This window comes from Kazachstania africana, chromosome 10, assembly GCF_000304475.1.
Source record: "Kazachstania africana CBS 2517 chromosome 10, complete genome".
Classification (NCBI taxonomy): domain Eukaryota; kingdom Fungi; phylum Ascomycota; class Saccharomycetes; order Saccharomycetales; family Saccharomycetaceae; genus Kazachstania; species Kazachstania africana.
Genome location: NC_018949.1, coordinates 359,799 through 383,388, shown reverse-complemented (window position 1 = coordinate 383,388; position 23,590 = coordinate 359,799). Strand labels below are relative to the sequence as shown.

The 23,590-nt window shown below is 37.5% G+C and overlaps 13 protein-coding genes across 13 annotated transcripts; 5 read left to right on the top strand and 8 right to left on the bottom strand.

Annotated features, from left to right (window-relative positions):
• Positions 1-1,279: 1,279 nt before the first annotated feature.
• Positions 1,280-2,020, bottom strand: VAM3 (SNAP receptor VAM3; the record flags this gene model as incomplete). Its single annotated transcript, XM_003959349.1, has 1 exon — positions 1,280-2,020. One exon carries the CDS (start codon positions 2,018-2,020, stop codon positions 1,280-1,282), a length of 741 nt encoding a protein of 246 aa, XP_003959398.1.
• Positions 2,021-2,231: 211 nt separating this feature from the next.
• On the bottom strand, positions 2,232-3,173 carry PIN2 (Pin2p; the record flags this gene model as incomplete). Its single annotated transcript, XM_003959348.1, has 1 exon — positions 2,232-3,173. The coding sequence occupies one exon, from the start codon at positions 3,171-3,173 to the stop codon at positions 2,232-2,234; it is 942 nt and encodes a 313-aa protein (XP_003959397.1).
• A 226-nt stretch (positions 3,174-3,399) lies between these two features.
• RAS1 (Ras family GTPase RAS1) lies at positions 3,400-4,356 on the bottom strand (the record flags this gene model as incomplete). The annotated part of the gene is made up of 1 exon (XM_003959347.1): positions 3,400-4,356. One exon carries the CDS (start codon positions 4,354-4,356, stop codon positions 3,400-3,402), a length of 957 nt encoding a protein of 318 aa, XP_003959396.1.
• Positions 4,357-5,006: 650 nt separating this feature from the next.
• On the top strand, positions 5,007-5,939 carry CRC1 (carnitine:acyl carnitine antiporter; the record flags this gene model as incomplete). The annotated part of the gene is made up of 1 exon (XM_003959346.1): positions 5,007-5,939. The coding sequence occupies one exon, from the start codon at positions 5,007-5,009 to the stop codon at positions 5,937-5,939; it is 933 nt and encodes a 310-aa protein (XP_003959395.1).
• Positions 5,940-5,991: 52 nt separating this feature from the next.
• KTR1 (alpha-1,2-mannosyltransferase KTR1) lies at positions 5,992-7,107 on the bottom strand (the record flags this gene model as incomplete). Its single annotated transcript, XM_003959345.1, has 1 exon — positions 5,992-7,107. The coding sequence occupies one exon, from the start codon at positions 7,105-7,107 to the stop codon at positions 5,992-5,994; it is 1,116 nt and encodes a 371-aa protein (XP_003959394.1).
• A 517-nt stretch (positions 7,108-7,624) lies between these two features.
• NUP1 (FG-nucleoporin NUP1) lies at positions 7,625-10,264 on the top strand (the record flags this gene model as incomplete). The annotated part of the gene is made up of 1 exon (XM_003959344.1): positions 7,625-10,264. The coding sequence occupies one exon, from the start codon at positions 7,625-7,627 to the stop codon at positions 10,262-10,264; it is 2,640 nt and encodes an 879-aa protein (XP_003959393.1).
• A 182-nt stretch (positions 10,265-10,446) lies between these two features.
• KAFR0J01930 (uncharacterized protein) lies at positions 10,447-10,800 on the top strand (the record flags this gene model as incomplete). Its single annotated transcript, XM_003959343.1, has 1 exon — positions 10,447-10,800. One exon carries the CDS (start codon positions 10,447-10,449, stop codon positions 10,798-10,800), a length of 354 nt encoding a protein of 117 aa, XP_003959392.1.
• A 111-nt stretch (positions 10,801-10,911) lies between these two features.
• Positions 10,912-11,481, bottom strand: RPS7A (40S ribosomal protein eS7; the record flags this gene model as incomplete). Its single annotated transcript, XM_003959342.1, has 1 exon — positions 10,912-11,481. One exon carries the CDS (start codon positions 11,479-11,481, stop codon positions 10,912-10,914), a length of 570 nt encoding a protein of 189 aa, XP_003959391.1.
• A 1,262-nt stretch (positions 11,482-12,743) lies between these two features.
• On the top strand, positions 12,744-13,511 carry RKI1 (ribose-5-phosphate isomerase RKI1; the record flags this gene model as incomplete). Its single annotated transcript, XM_003959341.1, has 1 exon — positions 12,744-13,511. The coding sequence occupies one exon, from the start codon at positions 12,744-12,746 to the stop codon at positions 13,509-13,511; it is 768 nt and encodes a 255-aa protein (XP_003959390.1).
• Positions 13,512-13,620: 109 nt separating this feature from the next.
• Positions 13,621-14,163, bottom strand: ARF3 (Arf family GTPase ARF3; the record flags this gene model as incomplete). Its single annotated transcript, XM_003959340.1, has 1 exon — positions 13,621-14,163. One exon carries the CDS (start codon positions 14,161-14,163, stop codon positions 13,621-13,623), a length of 543 nt encoding a protein of 180 aa, XP_003959389.1.
• Positions 14,164-14,596: 433 nt separating this feature from the next.
• CMR2 (Cmr2p) lies at positions 14,597-19,489 on the top strand (the record flags this gene model as incomplete). Its single annotated transcript, XM_003959339.1, has 1 exon — positions 14,597-19,489. The coding sequence occupies one exon, from the start codon at positions 14,597-14,599 to the stop codon at positions 19,487-19,489; it is 4,893 nt and encodes a 1,630-aa protein (XP_003959388.1).
• A 158-nt stretch (positions 19,490-19,647) lies between these two features.
• On the bottom strand, positions 19,648-21,381 carry ECM3 (putative ATPase ECM3; the record flags this gene model as incomplete). The annotated part of the gene is made up of 1 exon (XM_003959338.1): positions 19,648-21,381. The coding sequence occupies one exon, from the start codon at positions 21,379-21,381 to the stop codon at positions 19,648-19,650; it is 1,734 nt and encodes a 577-aa protein (XP_003959387.1).
• A 1,183-nt stretch (positions 21,382-22,564) lies between these two features.
• Positions 22,565-23,581, bottom strand: TMA46 (translation machinery-associated protein TMA46; the record flags this gene model as incomplete). The annotated part of the gene is made up of 1 exon (XM_003959337.1): positions 22,565-23,581. The coding sequence occupies one exon, from the start codon at positions 23,579-23,581 to the stop codon at positions 22,565-22,567; it is 1,017 nt and encodes a 338-aa protein (XP_003959386.1).
• Between the last annotated feature and the right edge of the window lie 9 nt (positions 23,582-23,590).

Genomic DNA, 23,590 nt, shown 5'->3' with positions numbered 1-23,590 from the left:
ACAAAAAAAAGAAACGAGCATTATGCATCGATTGAAAATCCTTTATTGGCGTATGATGTGTAAGCTCTGGCTATATTGTGTCGAGGAGTCAGTAACACGAATGAATAGCAGCAGAGAGCTTGGCCTAGGGAAGAATAGGGTTGGGAGAAGGGGAGGAAGTCAAAGCAAGCCGAAGTTTCCATTATATGCAGGATCCGCTCTTTGTACCTTGTTACCACCTAAATATATTAACTTTATTGAGAAGGGCCTTCATCCGTTGGTGTTCTCGTCTCTTGAACGGTCCTCTGTTTGTTCTTCATGGAGTCTTGCGAGTAGTGGTGTGATTGGCGCATAGGATATGCGTTTACTTTTCTTATTTAACAACGTAGGAATAAAAATCCTAATTTAATACATGTGATGGAATAAGCTCATCGAGCTCATCAGTTACTGAAAACTCTCTTATCCCTTTTCGGTTTCCCGTCCTGTCCTAATCCACGGTTGCAACTCAGACAAAGTGGTACCAACAAAAAAATAACGTAATATCACATGAGACTGCTTTGAATTAGATTTTTCAGGATTTCCCACTATGGATTTGTTTTTTCTTGTATGCAGCTCTAGTTCCACAAGTTCTCGTCTTAACAATAGATTTTTTTTCATATATAAATGTATACGACGGTGCTGGGAACTTCTTGGATAATCCTAACGCAGCACCATAACCATCGGTAAAAACAATTATTATCTGGAGGGCCATCTCTGTGTGGGCGGTCTGTTTAGGAAACATGAACTTTATTTCTCAATACGAACATCAAGGGAGCTTATTGTTCCATATATGTATGCTTACAGACAATAGAGGATACACAGCTAAAACCTAAAGTCCCAGAAAGGTTTATTAATTACACTTACATTCGAACTCCAGCTAATACACAGCATTGATTTTTAATATATTTTACTACATAACAGTTTACGTTCCATCCGTTAACGATGCCTACAGGTAATTTCTTATTTGATCAATAAAGTCCTTGGGACGGCAGAAAACGCACACGTAACCATCTAATATATGCCATAAGTAGGTCCCGACATCCAGAAATTGAAAAATTAACTTGCAAGTTCTAGACTTTGATAACACTCATATGGATTAACCATTATATCAATTGTTAAAAATAAAGTTTCACCGTTTGCATAAATTAATGCTCATTGAAAATAAGCTAACAATTGAATTGAGGACCTTAAATAACTCAATATTGACTTAGAAGGATTCGATTGCCGAATAGTTGGTAATGTATACGCATGCACATACTGTCTAACTCAATACAGCTAATAGCACAACCAGTGTAACAATAACTATGATTATCAATGTTACGGTTCCGCATTTGTTTTTACTCTTTTGATGTTCGTTGGCTTTATTCAGTTGTTTATTTGCATTCATGGCATTGTCACTAAATTGGTTGATGTTATCGTCGATTGTATTGATTTGTACACCTTGTTCAGTAACTAACGTCCCCAATTGTTTGAAAATTGCGTTAACCTCATTAACTGCACTATGAATGTTTTTGGCTTGCTCGTTTCTCTCTTGTTGAATAATTGTTTGGAAGTCTAGTTCTTCTTGAAGGACAGGCTCTTCTTGCTCTTGTACTTGTGATTGTTGTTGAGAAAGTAATGGAGTCTGCTCGCTCTCGTTTACCTGAATCGTTATATAACTACTTTCGTTTTCTATGGGACGTTCTTTTATGAAATTATAGTTTTTTATTAGATTTAGGAATATATTGTTAAGTATTGTGAAATCACCGTATAATTTGTGGTCGTTGGAAATATTCAATTGTAATATTTCATCACGCAACGTCGAACACGTGGGAATCAGCTCGTTTTCGATCGCAGTCTTGGTCTGTACCGTTCGTAGTTTATTGAACTTCTTGAACTCCCTTTCAAAAGTTTTTAAATTATCAGTGAATGAAGTAATTAACTTACCTATTCTTTCGTCGCCAGCAAAATGGGACTGGCTCTTTTTAGCACTAGACTGTGCTTCAACATCATAGAAGGACATGTGGCTAGTGACTTTCTCAGACTACTGATTTCCACATACTAGCAATAAAATTGTAGATGTTTTTGTTTTTTTTTGCTCGTAGTGGCCCGTACTTTCCACCAAGAAATATATATATATATATATATAAACCTTTAATAATGAATGCACATTCAATTACTCTATATAACAATTCAGGATGTTACGCTAGTAAACCGCTATGAAAGTCTATCCATTAATAATAGTTGTGAGTTTTTGGAATATAGTCGTCAGTTGGGTAAGGTGCGTTAGAGTTTGAGTTGCTTTGAGTGTACATTTGCTGCTGATGCATTGCGTCTGGACTCGTGTACGTTTGTTGATATGATGTTGGGCTATTACTGTGTGCTGCAGCTGGCTGTAATGGCGTTATCTTACCCATATATTGCTGTTGAGGATAGGACGGTATCGCGCTCTGTGGACTGGCCATTTCAATAAAAGTATTTCTGCGGTCATCATTCGGTTCACCTCCAGGTATATTAACTTGTCTTCTAGTATCGAATTGAGCACGTTGAACTTCTATCTGTCTCTTAATTTCTTCTTGTCTTCTTAGAAGATTTTCTTTTTGAATCTGTTTCTCCCTCTCGAGTTCTTGTTGTTGTTCTTGTTTTCTTTGCTCTTCAGCCTCTCTTTGTAATTCAAGCTCTTGTTGCCTTGCTAACTCTTCTTCTTTGTCCCTTTGTATCTGCTTCTGTGCATCCAGATCTATAGTTTGTTCCAACTCGAACACGTCGTTACTTCCATTATTACCGTATTCGTTGTAATAACCGTCATTCTTATCATTGCTGTACATAGATTGAGGAGGTTGGACTGGTTGATATATTATCGTTGCAGGTTCATACGAACCCACAGGTTGCGCAGGTTGATAAGCTTGATTGACATTTTGATTTGATCTATTCTTGTAGCAGGATGAACACCAACAAATAAATTCACATATCCCACCTACGCCTTGTCTAAAACACGTTAAAAGCGACCCAATTAGCCAGATTACAACAATACAGGCTAGTACAATACCTACAATTGCGACTATCTTACATGCTTTATCATCCATACAGGTATCCCAACTCTTGAAACTTTCTAAATCCTCTTTGACACTTCTTTCATTGAGTCCCAGACTCTGTGTCACTTTACATACGAGCATTCTTACCCTTATGCGGCTTCAAAACTGATTTACTTTGATGAATGTGGTTAATTATATATTTGACATCTCGTTAAATTTATGAAACTTTTCTCGAAAAATTGATCTAATTTTAGAACGGGAAGGAGAGGAAAAAGAGTGTTGGTTAAATACAGAGAATTATACAGAAAATATATAACGTGTAGGGATGGATTAGACACAAGACATCGTTGGACCCGTGGAGGCCCACCTATACGATCACACAACAGCCACCACCCGAAGATTTCTTGGCTGCATTATCTGAAGCAGTCGGTTTAGTTGATTGATTGACTCTTGCTTGTTTACTTACATTTGAGACTCTTCCGCCGGCGTCAGTTTGTGCATTGGACGCATCTGCCTGTTGTGGTAAGGGCTGTACTTGAGGAGCTTGTAATGTGGCATTGGCGTCTTGTGGTAAGTTATTCATATCGTCATTGGTTATATTATCAGAAGTTTGTTGAATATTTGTAAAATTATCTTGTGGGTTTTGGACATTTTTTAATACATGTGAGCCACCAGGGCCTATATGAGTGCGACCTGTACTATCAGGAGCATTTAATTGTTGATTAGTATCTTTCACAGTGGAAAACTGTTCATAATTGATATCATTTTCAGTTTCCACATTTTTCTTGTTGTATTTGCCACCATCATCCCTAACAAGACGCACAAGACTATAGAAAGCTTCTTCGACGTTAATTGCCTGCTTGGCAGAAGTTTCCAAGAAAGGTGCGTTCATTTGTGTTGCAATATGTTGACCATCTTCGTATGAGACCTGTCTTTCATCTTCTAGATCGGATTTATTACCTACAATGACCACAGGGATGTAATCAGAGTCTTTAACTCTTTGAATTTGTTGATAGTAAGTCATCAATTCTTCGAAAGAAGTTCTCGAAGTGACAGAATATACGAGTAAGAAACCCTCACCTGTTCTCATGTACTGTTCTCTCATAGCGGAGTATTCTTCTTGACCAGCAGTATCTAGAATATCTAAAATTGTGACTTTATTATCTATCACGACTTGTTTCCTATACGAATCCTCAATGGTGGGATCATATTCGTCTACGAAATGTGAATGAATCAATTGAATAGTCAATGCGGATTTACCTACACCACCGCCACCAACAACGACTAGCTTGTATTCTCTTATATTGGACTTATTCAAGGACATGCTTGTTAGAATCCTTCGTACGTCTCAATTGACAAAAAAAAAGCCGCAAACTTTTATCCTGTTTCTTTATCAAAAAGATCGTGGTATACTTTTACTTGAAAGATTATTTCAGTAATAAGAAATCCCTGTTGTATGGTATGCTTTCAAGTATTATATAATGCAACAGAATATGTTCAAATAATATATTTTTATCTGTAAATGCAAAAGGGAAAGGAAAAAAAAAAAAAAAAAAAAATTAGCTTTTCCTCCCATTGAAAACACGTGATTGATAGAACCCTGATTTACCGACATCCAGCCCTATGCTGATTCCGACCGGAATACCGCTCATCGGCACAGTTTGAAAATTTACCCTAGCAATGCGTTATTTCTAGCCCTGGAGTATTCCACGGGGTTATCACGTGATTGTTTTTTGTTAATTGCCGCTGCCTTCGCCGCCGATACCCACAATCAAATTAACGTAAAGTGTCCCTCCCCGGTTTAACGGGCCTCTCAAAGGAAGTGCACGTATAGATAAGTATATATATGTATATACAGGTAGATGTGCTTAAGACTGGTGAAAGGTATATAAAGAAAGGTTTGTGTGTGGCAGTTTTCTTGAGACGCATATCTGTGGATTAGCACCTTTCCCCATCTTGGTATTCGGTAATACAATGTCCTCAGATACTTCAGACACTGCAATCTTGAATGAGGAAAACGATTCTTTGATTCATGAAACTGGGTCCTCAATAATGGAGAATTTCAAATCTCTGGCTGCAGGCGGTGTCGGTGGCGTGTCAGCCGTTGCCACGGGACATCCTTTCGATTTGGTTAAAGTCAGATGTCAGAATGGTCAAGCAATCAACGCTAAAGACGCAGTTTTGCAAATTTGGAGTAATTCAAAAGGTCATGGGTTGTTCCCCATTAATTTGGTAAGAAACTTTTACAAAGGTGTCATACCACCATTGTTGGGAGTGACGCCAATCTTTGCCGTCTCATTTTGGGGTTACGATGTCGGTAAGAAAATAGTCAGTTACAATAATAATTATTTGACAAATCTGTCCACTTCACAGATGGCCGGTGCTGGGTTCATTAGTGCCATTCCAACAACTCTAATTACGGCGCCCACGGAAAGAATTAAAGTCGTTTTGCAAACTTCAAAAAATAAGCAGAGTGTCGCTACAGCCGCTTCTAAGATCTTACATGATGGTGGGATCACTTCTCTTTTCAAAGGTTCGTTAGCAACGTTAGCAAGAGATGGTCCAGGTAGTGCTTTGTATTTTGCATCATATGAGGTTGTTAAGAAAAAATTGAATAAAGAAAGTGATCAATTGAGTGTGAAGAACATTTGTCTTGCCGGGGGGATTGCTGGTATGTCAATGTGGCTCGTTGTTTTCCCCATTGATACAATAAAGACTAAATTACAAGCGTCATCTACAAAACAATCAATGATTAATGCCACCAGAGAGATATATTCATCAAGAGGTGGTATAAAAGGGTTTTTCCCGGGTTTGGGTCCCGCCTTATTGAGATCATTTCCTGCAAATGCAGCTACATTTTTAGGCGTCGAGTTGACACATTCATTTTTTAAAAGATATAACATCTGAATAAATATATACTTAACTTTGCATTGAAAAGAAAAAGAGATGTACGCACCACTCAAGCTAATTCTTGCCAGCCCTCTGGTTTCTTCATGTTATTAACAGTGTAAAATTTAGAAGCACAGGAATATCCATTCCATGTAAAATCTTGCTTTGGATTACAACTACATTTACCTTCGAATCTAGTGACTGGATCTAATGGGCATGCACTGAAAGGAATATGGTAGTAGCCAATATCACTGAAATGATGAATTTCATTACGATCTAAGAAAAGTGCAGCAGCAATTGAATGAACTGGTGCATCACCCCATCTTTCATAGAAAAATCCACCTGCTTTATCCAAATAATCGAAATAAGAATTATAAGCATGACTTCTCAAGAAATCCAATGAACCAATTTCGAAATTGGACCAGAAATGGCATAGATTGTATGAAAGGCCACCATCATCACTGATGAAATCCATCATGTTGTTTTCATGAATAAATTGTGGATGGTCATTCATGAATTTGACAGTAGTAGGCCATAAAGTTCGAATGGTAGCGTCATATTCTCTTAAAGAAATGGTAAAACCATACTTTTTGCCGTTTTCTCTCATAAATCTAAAAACATCATAATTGATATCACAATGGAATTTGACATCAGGTTCAACTCTCCAATACCAGTCATAATCATCTAATAAGGGATGTTTGTAGAAGAAACCAGACTCAAATCTACACATATGTCTGTAGGAAACAGAATCACCATAAATGACCTTTTCTTCCTTCATTTTTTGTCTTGTTTCAGCAGCTTTATTTTGGTCAATCCATTCTGGGTAAGACCAGTGTTCCTTAGGAACTTTACCGTATTTAGTGGTACCACTTACCAATCTAGAGGTAACTTCTTTAAATTCCTCCGTAAAATCAGCATCGTTAAGAAAAACCCAGTCATAGTTGTATTGGTGATTGAATCTATCTTCGACATTTTTAATTGTAGAAGCTAAAGAATAAAGATCTTGATTACGTGCTAAAGTGACAAAAGTAGCTTTTTCCCTTTTACCAGATTTAGCAACTCTAACACCAGTGTTGCTTACTGATGCGCCGCTATATAGGATGTACAGCGTTAATAAAGTCACTAGTACGATACCAATCTTTTTGAAACGAGCTTCTTTACCAGGAGGTATAGAAATCTTTGCCATGATTAGATTGCCAAAAGTTCGATGAAAGTATACGAGTGATTTACCAGTAATGCAAGAAAATCCAACTATTGACGCTGCTTATTTCTGTGTATATGGCCTGTGCTTTATACAAAAAACAAAAACTTGCGTTGCTGTCTTTTTCCAACTGAGTTCGAGCACTAATCGTTCAAGCTTTCTCAGATTATCCGTTTCTCGAAGGCTGATTTGCACCAAAAATTCCAAAAAGGAAAGCCAGCGGAAGAAGATCTCTATTTTTCACGCGTAGCTCGTCGTTACCCTCAACGTTTTGAGGTGATGATTGGCTGTCTGCCCAACCCTAACGGTTATATTAGGTCTTATTTGTAGTTGATGTATTTTTGCTACATGGATGGTCGGGGTAGGGTTAGGGTTGGCTCTGGCTCTTTTTTTTTTGGTCGGATATTTTTTTTCTTTTCTAACATCTTAAGTGAATAATAAACATCATCATCATCATCATCACTTCTAACACAATACTACAAGTGATAGAATCAATAGTACTATGACTACTGCATCGGTGTCAAATGCGGGACAGGGCCATATAGGACTCCGTCGTCGCCTCTCAAACACAAGAAAAAGATCAATTTCATCCTCTATAATTAATTTTTTCAACAACAATAGAAATAATGATACAAATATGGATGAGATACCTGAGTCTGTTAAAGAGGTTGACAGTGTACAGAGCTCCAATCGCGCAGGATCCATCGAGGTCAAGAGAAGAAGGAAGCAGGACACTATTTCCACAGTAAACCCTGAAAGGGATACGTTGATACTCTACGAAACAGGTTCGGATTTCAGACCACCGGTACTACCAATTCTTCCAATACAGCGGTTGAGGTTATTGAGACAAAAACAGTTTTTAAGACGTATGAACGATAGGAATTTTGTGACGCGCCACTCTACGTCGTTGATGTCAATTGGTGACGATTCTGAAATACAAGGTAATGATACTGTCTTGTACCATAAATCTGTTACGCCATCTCCGATAAAGAAACCAGCGAGATCGTCGCATTTGAAAAGCATAGCTTCCTCCCAAAATGTAAATACAAGGAGGAAAACTCAAGGTATTAAATGGTCAGGTAGTTTTGAATACGATCTCTCTGAATATGATAGTATTCCGGAGAAGAAACCTGTTACGAATGAACAAAAAGATGCTGGACTCACAATTCGTTTAAATACAAATATTAATGGTTTGGAGACGAAAGCAGGTGATTCTAGCCTTTCAGGTGCTCAGAAAAAGCTTTTAATAAATGGCGTTAAACCGCTTGTCAAATCAAAGATCGCATTAAAGGAACCCGTCAAAAACATAGCCACTAGTTCGAAGGTCGTATTACCTACTGCGGGATTCGATTTTATCAAGGACACCGGAACACCATCAAAGAAAGCTCCAGTCTCTTTCTCTCTGAATAAAGGCAAAGCCTTACAGCAACCACAGAAATCTTTATCCACTGACGAGAAAAAGATTTCCGAAGCTCCAAAAATATCTTTAAACTTGATACCATCAAAGTCTCAAACCTCTACATCGGCAACAAAACCAGCATTTTCCTTTGTATCAACCTCGAAAAAACAAGAGGTCGAAGAAGATGATGATAAAGAAGAACCAAGAAGGAAAAAACGTTCAGCACCAAAAGGGCCTTCCATAAATTTAACATCAACATTATCTGGCAACAAAGACGGTGGTTCGAAAGAGGAGCCTAGAATTTCATTTGGCCTAAACGGTAAGAAAGAAGACGCAAAAATACCATCATTCTCCTTTGGCGCTACTGAACCAACCGAAAGGACTACTTTCACTGAACCTAAATTGTCTGAAAAAACTCCGACTACAAAGCCTGCATTCAGTTTTGGTACATCTGCAACAACCGGTAGCACTACAATAACAGCACCTTCTTTTTCATTAGGAGCCCCAAAATCAAGTGAGGAAACTCTCAAAGCGACAGTTCCTGTATTAAGCCTAGATAAGGAAGAAACTAGCACCAAACCAACCTTTTCCTTTGGGGCTAGTCTTGGCAAGAAAACAGAGGAGGGACCTGCTATACCGTCTTTCTCATTCGGCGCGCCCTCGACAAAGAAGGAAGATATGCCTACTGAGGCAACTATCAAAGAGGCCAAACCAACTTTTTCATTTGGCAAACAAACTGATGAAGCTAAACCAGCATTTTCTTTTGGTGAACCAGCAGATGTTAAAAAGGAAGAGCCTAAGCCAGCTTTCAGTTTTGGTACAACAAGCTCGCAAGGGGATAAGGCTGACCCTGCAAAGATATCCACCTTTTCGTTTAGCAAGCCAAACATCACCAATGTAGAAAAGGAAGCTGTCATAAGCGATATTAAAGTGCCTGTTGGCGGGTTTTCATTTGGTAACAAGGAAAATAATATAAGTACAGCATCTAATGGCTCTGCTTCATCATTTCAATTTTCTAGACCACAAGATAAACCTGCATCAGGCTTTTCCTTTAATAAACTTCCACCTCCTGTAGTAGCGCCAGAGAAGAAGGCAGAGACTGGTACAACAGGATTTTCATTCAAGAAACTTCCTACAAGTGGCAGCACTAGTGCCGTTTCAACTAATAATCCACTTCTTGGAACCGGTACTGCTGCTGCTGCGGTACCAAGTTTCAACTTTGGAAGTAACAAATCAGATAATCAACCTGCTACCCCCGGATTTTCATTCGGTAAGCCCTCAAATAGTACTGGTAACCTTCAACAAAGTCTATTCCCAACATCTGCTTCAAGCACTGCTACTAGTGGAACTTATGGAGCGAACACTTTCAATGCATCAATAAACCCTTTGCTATCCAGTGCAGCGAATGGTAGTGGAGCAAACCCATTGCTCTCTAGTCAACCAAATAACAACGCTGGATTCAACTTTGGTGTAAATGGTTCCAATCCAAATACAGCTCAGTCCGTATTCCAAGGGAACACATTCAACCCACCCGCAGTGGATGGGTTTAGTAGCAATCCAGCTCCTCAAGTAAATTTCCATCCATCTGCTACCGCAAATATAAATTTTGGTGGAGGCGGAAACGTGAATCCTGCGGCCATCTTTAATGCACAAACACCGGTTACAACGAACACTGCACCCCAGCAACCTGGTGGACTCATGACACAAAGAAAGATGGCAAGAATGAGACAGCCTAGGAGGTGAATTGTATATAGATTACGTATATTTTACATTTGATATTAATTTTCATTCTTTGCATGTTATACTACTACGACTACTAGTGCTACTACTATTACGACTGAGTTCGCGATAATATAAATATATCAATCGATCAGAGTGAAAAAAAAATAAGCTTGGCAAAATAAGCAGATCGAGATGAGATAGATATGATTAAGCTTGACACTCCATCATTCGCTTTAGGATTCACATGTTGCCTGCTATTGAGTTATGCCAGTCCATGGTTAGCCGTAATTGTCGGTGGAATACTTAATTTCATAAAGTTCACGATAATAATGGGTATTGTTTTAGGAGCTGCGTATGTAGTTGGTATGAATAGTAATAAAAGAAATGTCAAACTGGCAGAGAAATCAGCTGAAAAAGTAAATGATCGTGCCAGCGACATTGGTACTTTCAAATATTTCGATATTCCTGTCACAAAATTGGATGAAAGGAAGCATGAGAAGCTTGCCACATTTAGTGAAAGTTTAAGGTACGAAAATTTTGTAAATATGGCCAAGTAAATAATATGATGTAAATATATAGATTTATCGTTTGTGAAGAAAAAATGGAATTTGGATAAAGTATTATATTAATAGGAAACTATATGATATAAAAAAATTAAATTAATAATTTTAATGAGTTTCGGAAGGAATTTCGAAAACAATTTGCTTACCAGTTAATTTAGCGTAAACAGCTTGGAAAGATTCTAATTTGTAGTCAATTTGTTGGACATCCTTGGAATCTAATAAGACTTTTTGGATCTTGTTACCACCGACTAAGTATCTGACTCTTTTACCGACGATTTCAGTTGGGAAAACCATGTCTTCCAAGATTTTGTCGTGGACAGCGGATAAAGTTCTAGATCTTGGTCTCTTTTGAGCTTGTCTAGCGTTTCTAGCTGGCTTTGGTAAGATTCTTCTTTCAGCTAAGAAGATGACATGTCTATCTGGGAATTTCTTTTCTAATTCACGAGTTAATTTTGTTTGAACTTTGTGGAAACCAGTTAAAGATGGGACTGGAACGAAGATGGCTAAAGCTTTCTTACCACCAGCAACGTCAATTTCTCTAATAGATTTGAATTGTAATGGTCTTAATTCAGCTTTTAAGTCAGCAGAAGAATTTTCTAATTCGACAAAAGCTTGGGCAACTTGTAATTCCAATTCAGTTGGAGCTTGAGATAAAATCTTAGCTTGTGCAGACATTATTGACAATCTTCTATCTTGGTATTAGCAATAAGACAAGTTTTCAAATAAACGCTCTTTGTATATAAGATACTACTAGTGAAATTTTACGATTATAGTCATTAGGACCTCGAGTAGATAGAATGATGATACTACACAGTATAGTACGTACGAGAGGCACACACGAGGGCCAAACGCATCCAGAATATTGGTGATACTACTTTGGAAAACCAATTGGAAAATTGGCATATTGGGCGTGCGTAAGCGATTACCGTGCGTGCGAGCCATGTCTACAAGGAACATTTAGCTACTCTCTACCTAGCCATCCGAGTATCCTACCAGGATAGTACCAACAGACCCCATCCCGGGGAGGCAAAAACCTCACGCTTTCCAAGGAGAAGCCAGGCTGAGATCCTTCCCTGCACGAGAGATGGCTGCCTCAAGCAAATGCTCTCTTTCCGATGGCAAAAAATCTAAGAATATGAAATATCAGTTTTTGGAAAAGCGACGCACATAAAGTTTTTGAAAATTTTTCAAATAACATGCACGGGTTTTGTGAATGTACGGATGTCAAAACAGTCAAGTAACAGTTTCAAAAAAGACCTGGCAGTAGTATGACGTGAAGGTTTACCCGGAAAGAACCTCCTCAGATTTGAGAGATTCCCACGTACTGTAATGGCACGCTAACAGCTCCTCATCATCTTCCACTCCCCCCACAAGGCTGCTCTATAACAGGCTTAGTACGTTCTTCTTGGGCACCCTCGAACTTCCCACGCATAGCTCATTAAGACAAAGGGAAAAATGTATTTTCTTGAAAGGCTATACATTCTTCAAGAACAAGTACTACTTGTACGCTCTAGGTAGTAACAGGCGATGCCCTCTCTCTCTTTCACCCTCGTTCGGGCATCACCGTTCCCCAGCTAAAGGGTGGTAGACACAAATAGCAAGAGATATTACTCAACTCTTGTCACTCTCCACTTAATGAATTCAATCTTGAGGTGAATTTTCCCAATTTTTACTTGAAAGATCACTTAAGCCCATCGGGCATCGCAAAGGAGAGAAAAAAAATCTGATGTATAAATTGTCATTGGATTTACTCATTAATAAGATTTATTAATTCTTCTATGACGGTCGCTCTTGTACCCCTATACACGGTTGGTACTCTCTGTCTCTTTATGTACATATATATTGTGTCGTAAGCATATTACTTTCGAAGTAGATTAAGTTCTTGTAAAGAAGAGAAAGACTGAATTTGTCTGTGTGTGATTCGAAGATAAAACAAAATGGTTGCTAACGTTAAAGACTTACCTCAATTATCAAGCAAATTGGAAGAAGCTAAGAGAACTGCAGCTTATAATGCAGTCGACCAGAATATAAACTTCGAGGAACACAGAATCATAGGCATTGGTAGTGGTAGTACGGTTGTCTACGTTGCTGAGAGATTAGGTCAGTACCTCAAGGATCCAGCAAGACATGAACAAGTTGCTAATTTCATCTGTATACCTACCGGATTTCAATCTAGAATGCTAATTAAGGAGAACGGACTTCAATTAGGTAGCATTGAAATGTTCCCGGACATTGATATTGCATTTGACGGTGCCGATGAAGTTGATGAAAATATGCAATTGATCAAAGGTGGTGGTGCATGTTTATTCCAAGAAAAACTTGTCAGCACTTCTTCCAAGAAATTCATCGTTGTGGCTGATTATAGAAAGAAGTCTCCAAAATATTTGGGCACGAACTGGAAACAAGGTGTACCGATCGAAGTTGTACCTTCTGCTTATGTGCGTGTTACAAAGGACTTGGAAACAAAATTACACGCAAAGAAGGTTGTCGTTAGAGAAGGCACTCCAGCTAAAGCGGGTCCAGTGGTTACTGACAATAATAACTTCATTATAGATGCGGATTTCGGTGAGATTCACGATCCAAAACTATTACATACTCAAATTAAATCTTTAGTAGGTGTCGTGGAAACAGGGTTATTCATCGATAACGCTGAAATCGTTTACTTCGGTAACGACGATGGTACTGTATCCGTTATGAATAACTAATAAATTTGAAGCTGCTATCTTCCTTGCAGATGGTATTAATTTAAATATGTGTATTTTATATATGTCGTTCTAGAGAAGCGCATACAATAAGTTTTTTGATTTATAGTCTCTATTTGTCGATATTATTCGAAATCCACGATAATCCTTCGACCAACCCTGTCCCAGTTAATGCATTACTACCAATAACGCACCATTGTTGGTTTTTCAAATTTCTGTCCAATTCTAATAGATTTGATATCTCTTGAGGTTTCAGAGAACCTTTCAAGTCTTGTTTATTAGCCCACACCAGCAGCACAACATTCTCCATTTCTTTCTCACTAATTATACTGTAAAGTTCTTCTTTGGCTTCATTAAACCTTTCACGGTCACTACAGTCAATAACAAAAATCAACGCACTAGTCGCTGGAAAGTAGTGCCTCCACAGCGGTCTTAGTCTCTCTTGTCCTCCAACATCCCACATGTTGAACTTGATGTTCTTATACGTGACTGTCTCAACATTAAATCCCACTGTTGGTGTGGATGTCTTTATCTTATTCAGTTTCAATTTGTAGAGAATGGTAGTCTTGCCCGCATTATCCAATCCCAGCATCAATATCTTCATTTCTCGAGACCCAAATAGCTTACTCAGCCTCCTAGATATAGAATTACCCATCCTCTCGTATAAATTTTGTCCAGTTTTCACTCTTGATTAGCTCACTTACTTAATTCTAGAGATGCATGTTTTTTCAATGTTGAGCCTTTAAGGGCCTCTTCCTGCCCGATTTTTATATTGAACAGTAGTAAGAATAAGTATATTTACAAGTTATGTGGATCCATACTTATTTGATGTGTGAAAGTTTATATAGTAGTTGCTAATAGTGTTATGATGGATCTTGAATTGCTGAATGAGTTACTATATCTTAGGTTACTCGCCTCTTCTGTTACTATGACGAATTGCCAAGGCTTTAATATTTTTATATTTAATTTCCCGAAACATAAAATTCGAAACTTGAGCTTACTTAATGAGCATCTTCATAAAAACAGAGTTAAAACTGCATACAGGAAGCATATTCTAAGCTATTGGCTTTTGTACGCATGTGTAAGCAATGGACTTTTCTATTCCACCGACTTTGCCAGTAAATCTGCAGAACAAACTCAGTGACATTGTACAGGATTATAAAGATGGTAATCTGACTGTAAAGGGCTATGAAACAAAGCGACTCCAACTACTGGAGAATTCAACTAGTGACCCAAAGAGATCAGTTAGTAATGTTAGAGCAAATACTATACGAATCCCAGGTAGAAATCAAAGCTTATCTTCCACCTTAATACAGAAGAGGTCATCGAATCTCAATTTACTCTCAAGAAATGATTCTGTTTATAGAGTCACTACAAATTCATCAATAGCATCTCCCTCAATCATGGGAACCTCCATAAGGCACAAACGCCATTCGTCTACGCAGTTATCCCTTCCTTCTAGGGATATTTTGTCAAATGGTTCCTACAATCCTATGGTGCCTCTACTGCCAAGGAAAGTTCTGAAGAATGACAACACTTTAATGGCTTCTTTACCTTCCATATTGAGAGGAAGATCTGAGAACTATGCAGGTCAAAATGCAATTATAAATATAAATTCTAAAGGTAAAGAAACATTTATAAGTTGGGACAAGTTATATTTAAGAGCAGAAAAGGTAGCCCATGAGTTAAACAAAAATAACCTCTACAAGATGGATAAAGTCCTTTTATGGTACAATAAAGATGAAGTAATCGAATTCGCTGTAGCTATATTGGGTTGCTTCATTGCTGGAATGATCGCCGTTCCAGTTTCATTTGATATTTATTCACTTGGAGAAATCATTGAGATTTTGAAAACTACAAACTCAAAATTCATTCTAATATCAAATGATTGCTATAAACATCTAGACAATCTATATTCAGCGAATAATAATAAAATAAAATTGAATAAAAATGAAAATTTCTCTAACGTTATATTTTGTAAGACTGACGATTTGGGAACCTATTCAAAGGCCAAGAAACATGCACCAACATTTGATTTATCAACAATAGCTTATATCGAATTTACTAGGACTCCTCTAGGAAGGTTATCCGGTGTTGTTATGAAACATAAGGTATTAAATAGTCAACTTTCGTTGCTGGCAAAAATATTGAACTCTAGAACAATGCCTCATTGGAAGAAGAATGAAATTATGAAGCCTCACAATCATAAGATCAAACCCATTGCGGCCAATAAAAAACTTTCAGGTAGATTTAATTTAGTAAATACTCTGGATCCCACCAGATCAACGGGGTTAATATGTGGTATATTTTTCAATGTCTTCAGTGGTAATCTTTTGATAAACGTTGACGACAATCTGTTGTCGAAAAGTGGTTCCTACGAAAATATTATCGATAAATATAGAGCAGATATCCTTTTAAATGACCAACTACAATTGAAACAAATTGTTATCAATTACTTGGAAAATCCTGATGTGGTCGCTGAAAGAAGGAAACATAAGGTGGATTTCAGTTGTATTAAGTGTTGCTTAACATCATGTAATACAATAGATGTTGACGTAACCGACATGGTTGTTAATAAATGGCTCAAAAATTTAGGTTGTATAGACGCAAATTTATGCTATTCGCCAGTACTAACTCTTCTAGATTTTGGTGGTATCTTTCTTTCTATAAAAGATCAATTGGGCCATTCAAGTAATTTTGCTATTCATAACGCCAAACTGAGACACCAGGACGAATTATATATTAACAAGGAACAGTTGAAGGGCAATTGTATCGAAACCAGTATTGACGCAATGGCAAGTTCAACAAGTTCATTCAAGGACTACTTAAAGTTGGAGACGTTCGGTTTTCCACTTCCAGAAACATTACTTTGCGTGGTAAATCCAGATGACTCAACCTTAGTTCCTGATTTGACTGTGGGTGAAATATGGGTATCTTCAGACAACTTGATAGACCAATTTTATCAAATGGATAAGGTTAATGACTTCGTCTTTAAAGCGAAGCTAAACCATACGAAAATGTTTTCATTTATCAGCGAAAGCTCTGATGAAGATCTAGCAAATTTTGCGATAGAGAGATTAAATTTTATATCTAGTATTTGCCCCCCGACAACGCAATTCCTGAGGACCAAGCTAATAGGGTTTGTTTATAATGGTAAGGTGTACGTTCTTTCGTTAATTGAAGATATGTTTTTGCAAAACAAATTACTAAGACTACCTAACTGGGCTCACACATCTGACTTAAAAAAGGAAAAAGCGTCCTCTTCTGGTAATACTGCTAGTACCGGAGGTACCACTATTGTCGGCAATCAATTGAATGAATCATCTCTTTCGCTCCCTTCTCTCGCAACGAGACGTGTTGTGCAAACGCATTATCTACAGCAGATTACCGAGAGCATTGTACGAACTGTTGCGACGATTTATGAGGTCTCTGCTTTTGAACTGAATCATCATCAAAGTGAGCATTTCTTAGTAGTAGTAGTTGAAAGTTCACTTGCCAAAAAGCCACAGCTTCCAGCAAATTTGCAATCTGGAAGTTCTGACAGATCATTACTTGCAGGCGCCTCTCAAAAGGATAAGGATGTTCTAGAGAAAAAGATGAATGATTTAACAGATCAAATTTACAGAGTTCTTTGGATCTTTCACAAAATCCAACCTATGTGCATATTAGTTGTTCCTAAGGATACGTTACCAAAAAGATACTGCTCTTTAGAATTGGCAAATAGCATTGTAGAAAAGAAATTTTCTAGCGGTGAATTAAACTCCTCCTTTGTTAGATTTCAATTTGATAATGTTATTCTTGATTTTGTACCACATTCAAACTATTATAATGAGAGTATATTCAGTCAACATCTTTCAGTTTTGAGAAGATCATTTATTGAGAGTACATTAGATGTTGATAAAGACCAAATAGACAAATCGTTTTGGCAAACATCTGGTATAGACTACAGAGAATATTCTTACGATGGCAAAAGTCCCAAGAAGAAAGTTACAGATTTTAAATCAATTCTTGAAGTGTTGGAATGGAGAATCGAAAAACAGGGAAATGAAACAGCCTTTAACGATGGAGATAGTAATACTACCTCAAATAGTAATGATAATAATGTTCATAAAAAGGTTTCCTGGAAAACTTTTGATCTGATAGTTGGCTCCTTTCTGAAAAAAATCGTGGCATCGAAGACGCCACTGAAAAGTGGAGATAAAGTTATCATTATGTGTGAAAATGCTGTCGAATATGTTGCTATGGTAATGGCTTGCTTTTACTGTAACCTTGTTATCATACCACTAAAGCCACTAAGTGAAAGAAATTTAAAATATGACTTCAGGGATTTGGCCAATATAATTAAAAGTTACAAAGTGAAGAGAGTTTTTATGGATTCTAAGGTAAATAATTTTTTATCTAATAACACAGTTGCTAACAAATTATTCAAGAATTATCGATACTTGTTTCCAAAAATTACCGTATTTTCCAAACTGAAAAAGAAACAAGGTATAAATATAAAATTATTCAGAAATGTATTGAAGGATAAATTTGGGCATCAACGAGATAATAAACTGAACACTGCTCCAGTAGTAATTTGGATATCAAATGGTTATGATGTTTCTAACAATATCCATGTGGCAATGACGCATTTCACACTGATGAATTCATCTAAAATTATCAAAGAAACATTGCAATTAGGTCCTAATTCTCCAATCTTCTCTCTTTATTCTCACACAAGAGGTTTAGGTTTCATAATGAGCTGCCTACTTGGTATCTATGTAGGCACATCGACCGACCTTTTTAGCTATTCAACTGTAATGTCAGATCCAAAAAATATATTGCTAGGGATACAGAATCTGAATATTAAAAATTTGTATATGAATATTGAAACTTTTGGCTCTCTACTGGATAAAGCATCTAATCTCATGAAGTCTAAAGCAGAGATTGTAAAGCATAAAGGCTCTCAAAGAAGTTCAGCATCAAACCTCCGATTTGATTTCTTCAAAGATGTTGAGAATTTGATGATTCCTTTTAGTGGAAGACCTCGTACGACAGCTGTAGAAAATTTACTAAATAGATATCAGTCTATTTTATTATCAGTTGAACAAATCAATTACGTTTATGAGCATCATTTCAACTCGATTATTTCGTTACGATCGTATCTTGATCTTCCTCCCATCGATTTATTTTTAGATCCAGTCTCAATGAGGGAGGGTATAGTAGAAGAGTTAAATCCAAACTCCGCCGAAGCTATCGGTGCTTTGAGGCTACAGGATTCAGGTGTCGTTCCTGTTTGTACAGATGTCTCAATTGTTAACCCAGAGACTTTGGTGCCCTGCCTTGAGGGTGAAATTGGAGAAATTTGGTGTTGTTCTGAAGGTAATGCATCGAATTATGCCATTATGAATAAAAATGGCACCTTAACCAAGGACGATTTCATTGATGAGCAATTCAAAAGTAGATTTGAAAAAGATTCATATAATGGATTAACTTATCTAAGAACTGGTGACCTTGGTTTCATCAAAAACGTTCAAGTGACGAATACAAAAGGAGACTTAATTAGCCTAAATCTACTATACGTCCTCGGTCCGATTAACGAAACTATTGACGTCCTTGGTTTAACGCACTTTGTAGGAGATCTAGAAAAATCTGTGAAAGATGCCCATCACTTAATTAAGAACTGTATTATTTCTAAGGCTGGAGGGTTACTAGTGTGTTTGATAAGATGCAAAGACAATACCTCAACTAAGTATGGTAATATAACTGCATTACTTGTCTCTGAGTTACTAAACAAGCACGGCGTTGTATTGGATTTGTGCTCGTTTGTAAAATCAGATTGTAACAATAGAATACTAAATGAGAGCTGGTCTAGTAATCGTTTCACCATTATGCAAGAATGGTTCAATAGAAAGATTACAATTGGGGCACAATATGGTGTCAACTATGGTGAAAACATTTCAATTTACCTACTCTCTGACTTTGAAAAAGAAAATAAATGAATAAAATAGGAACAGCTTTCTTTTTTAGCTTGTTCTATATATAATGTAATATTTGAAATTTTTATAAATACCATTAAATATAGTTATTTTTGTAAAATAGGACATAAATTCTATAAAATGAAGTAGATGCATATGTTAATTTCTATGAGAATATTTTATTAAACATTCATTTGTACTTTTAAAAAGTAAGTTACCAGGAATGGTAGACTGACGACCAACAATGGATATTGTAAAACCAGAAAAAATGAGACACATTCCATCTGAACCGGCTCCAGACAATCTTCCGGTGTATAACTAGCAGTAAAATATATCAGAGTGGTCATTGTTGGTAACCCCCAATTAATGGCAATGACAAATAATAACATTCTATCATCTTCCCAGTTACACCATCCTGCCTTAACAAGACGGTCACACCATAATACACCAAAGATTGGCATAACACATTGTCTCAGTACCACTAATACGACAGCAGATTTCCAGAAACCTGGATACAATTTACCAATTTTCAATTTACCTAAAGTTGCACCTAATAACATTAAACCGAAAGGCACACTAGCTGCACCGACATAACTTGTGAAATCCATGATAAAACTTAATGCAGGTTCATTATCAGGAGCCTCTTTGATATTTGGCCCATCTGATGTTACGACGAAAAGGGCTTTTACCCATGGAATAAATGCTATGGTCAGTGAAAGGATAACGGCGATAGATGCAGGTCTTAGACAATTCTTCAAAAAGAAAATGAGTAACGATGTTAATGGAAATTTTTGTATGTTTTCAGGAAGGAAACTTTTGCCTGATTCTTTTATATCTTGTTTACTAACAGTAGCGTCAGATGTCAACATTTTGGTTAGTCTTGTTGATTTTTTCTCTACGTTTACCTCAGATCCATCATCTGAGACTATGGAATTCCTTCTGGAGTTACCAAATTGATCCACATTTGAATACTCTTTGATTATATCATGTAGACCTTGTGCTTGCCCGCCACGCAAATCTATCGAATGGTATGTGGAAATACGTGACAATGAACTATTATTTGTATTTTTCTTAGCGATATCGTAGCCACTAGTATATGCTATTGGTTGAGGATGGACAGAAGTAATTGCAGATGACACGCCCATTTGTCTCTCATAATCTTCGTCAGATCTTACCGATGGGGCGTTGGCTGAAGATATGAATGAATTACTGGGACTTAGCGTATTACTTCGTGATGTTATGCTTTGATTTGAGACTTTTGCAGGCTGTGGTGGAGGTAACGATGCTAATGGATCAGTAAAGCGTTTTTCAAGATCAAGTGAATTGGAACTTGAATCATTACTATTTTCTATTGGTATTTCTTCCTCACTAGGTCGAGTAGCATTTTCTGCATCATTATAGTTAAAATCATGTTCAATCAGCCTGAATCCACCTAAATTGAAAACGCACAATAAAAACATGGCTAAAAAGATAATAACATTTGCTACACCCTTGTCACCTTCATCTTCTGTGAAAATAAGACCGGTGTCCATTGACTGTAAATAGGCAATAGGTAAATCACTGATATTTGGGAATATCCCACCTGCAATAATCCCACCATACCATTTTTTAGGTACAGGCATGAACCGTCTTACTAGATATGCAAAAAAACCGCCTGTTACAAAGATTAATGCTGAACTTAGACAAATGATACCCACATCCTTTATATCTGAATCCTCAATATTATCCACGATCTTATTGAAAGCCAAACATGGTAAAAGAACGATAAGAATGACATCACTGATGGTCCTCGTTGCTTCTGCAGTTAGTACGTTCATTTTAGAAAGGCCATAACCCGTCCCTATGATTAAGAAGATCTTTATAATGGGTTTTACGGAGACCCATATTGCTTGACCTAAAGTAACAGATGCTGTCATTAGTTTGAAGACTTCCTTGCCAAATGAAAAATTAATGTAAAAAAACGGAGCTCGGAAAATATATTAAAAGGAGTATTAGTAGACTTCAGTACCAATTACTTCCCATATATATATATATGTGTGTGTGCTTGTTCAAGTAATGTGCAAAATGAAGCAAAAAAATTGATGGTTTATAGGTAATATTATTAGAGAGCGAGAAAATTAAACCAAGCCTTCAAATAGTGTTTATACGAAGTGGGATGAGATCATTTATATTTGACAGAATTGATATCAGTGACTATTTTTACCAGGTAAATGAATTACATGCCCATCCTTCCTTATTTAATCTTGGCATATTTTTTTTTCTCGCTATCTGATGTAATTTTCCAGAGTAAATTGATTTTTCTCGACCTCGGTGCCTTCTCCCACTGCCAAGAAATTTGGCGAGACTGTCCAGCCCTCATCGTTTTCCGGGAGTCTTCCGGCCTATTTTACCCTAGCCCCAATAATGACTAGCCCATAGCCCTAGCTTTCCGACCATTCTAGCGTTAATGGGAGGAGGAGTATGTACCGAACCCTAACGAGGTCTGTAGAGTATATAGCAGGTTATTAAGAGAGGCTTTGCGGTCGGCCCTATACTATGATTCACTCGTTGTACAACGGGCTCCCACCCTTTGGGAGCCCAATATGCGTGGGGACCTGCTTGACTGCCACGTCTTATCCCTGCTCCTCATCTGATAACCACAATACATTTCATGGTGGTGTTTTTAGAGAATCGTGGGATTGCCGGAAGAGGCTTCCGTTGAGCGACTAAATTGACGAAGAGAAGACAAAATGCGTGCCAGTGCACACGTCACGTGCTGTTTGTTTTTCCCGCGTTCCGGAAGAGAGCGGATCGGAACGCTCCCCTCCGATCCTTCGCCCAGGGTGGGTGGATTTTCTTTCCGAAATTTCTTTTGAGCTGTCTGCTCCAAAAGAATCATTTTGTCACGTGAAAAATACTTAGTTGCTTGAGTTTACTATGTATAATAGGCATACATTAGACATGGTAAACGGTTAGGCTTATTGCTATACAAGGCGAGCTATTTATATAGTGTAGAGAGACATTCGCTCAATTGCTGATATGGGGAAAGGCAGAAGACTGTGTTTCTGTCTCTAAAATGCTGGTGTGTTCGAGTAAGAAAAGCGGAGTTGTTGGCTATTCTTAGTTGGCTCTAACCTCGAATGTGGGATTGCTACCGTCACCATAGTCCTTGATACCGTCGTCATCCCTATGCTCAGCTTCTCTTAACGCATCTGTAAATTCCGTTAAATCCCACGCCGTACCTTCATCGTCTTCCATAACAGAACCATATCTTTCCTCGATATGTTTGTTTTCGGCTAATAACTTTTGAATGACTTCACGGCCACATGGTTTCCTCTTCTCATTAGCTTTCTTCTCGGCGTTAATCTTTCTAATAATATGATTTTTCTTCCATTCAGCAAAATTTGCAATGGTAATTGGTGTAAGTTTGGTTTTATCCAATTTGTTTCTCTCAGTATCAAGAAACTCTTCCAATGTGATCTTTGGCTGATTTTCCAATGCTTCTTTTTCAAGACGTTTCTGTTCCTTGGTCTTCAGCACAAAACCTTCAGGTAAGGAATGTCTATACATACATTTATCACCATTGTTTGGACAAACCCAAAACCAACCGTATTTACCATTTTCGACAGCTTCGATGAAATATTTACAAACTTTATCCGTGCTTGTCCTTGGATTACCATGTTTAGACAAAATAACACTTCTCAATTTCTCTTCATCCCATTGATCCATAGTGTCACCTTCCTTCTCAGACCTGGCATCCTGATAAAGATCCTTCTTCTCCACCCTTCTCCCGATGTTCAAATCGTGCGAAAATTTACACTTATCACCTTTATTACAGTTACCAAGCTTGAAAAGTGCACAAAGAACAGTCTTTGGATCGACACCGGCACGAACTCTTTGGTCCATAACAGGATTGAAAAGGGCCCTTCTTTCAGCTTCTGCTGCTTCTTGCAGCTTCTTGGCCTCCAGCTTTTTACGTTTCATTTCCTCCTTCTCGGGATCAGCTTGCTGTTGCACCTGCTTTATAAATTTTTGCACTTTTGTAGACCTATTCTTATTCTTCATACCAAAAGTCTTGTCAACATTGTCCTTCTTCTTAGCCGGCTTGGCTTGTTGCTTGTTCTTCTTTGGAGGCATGACCGGGTT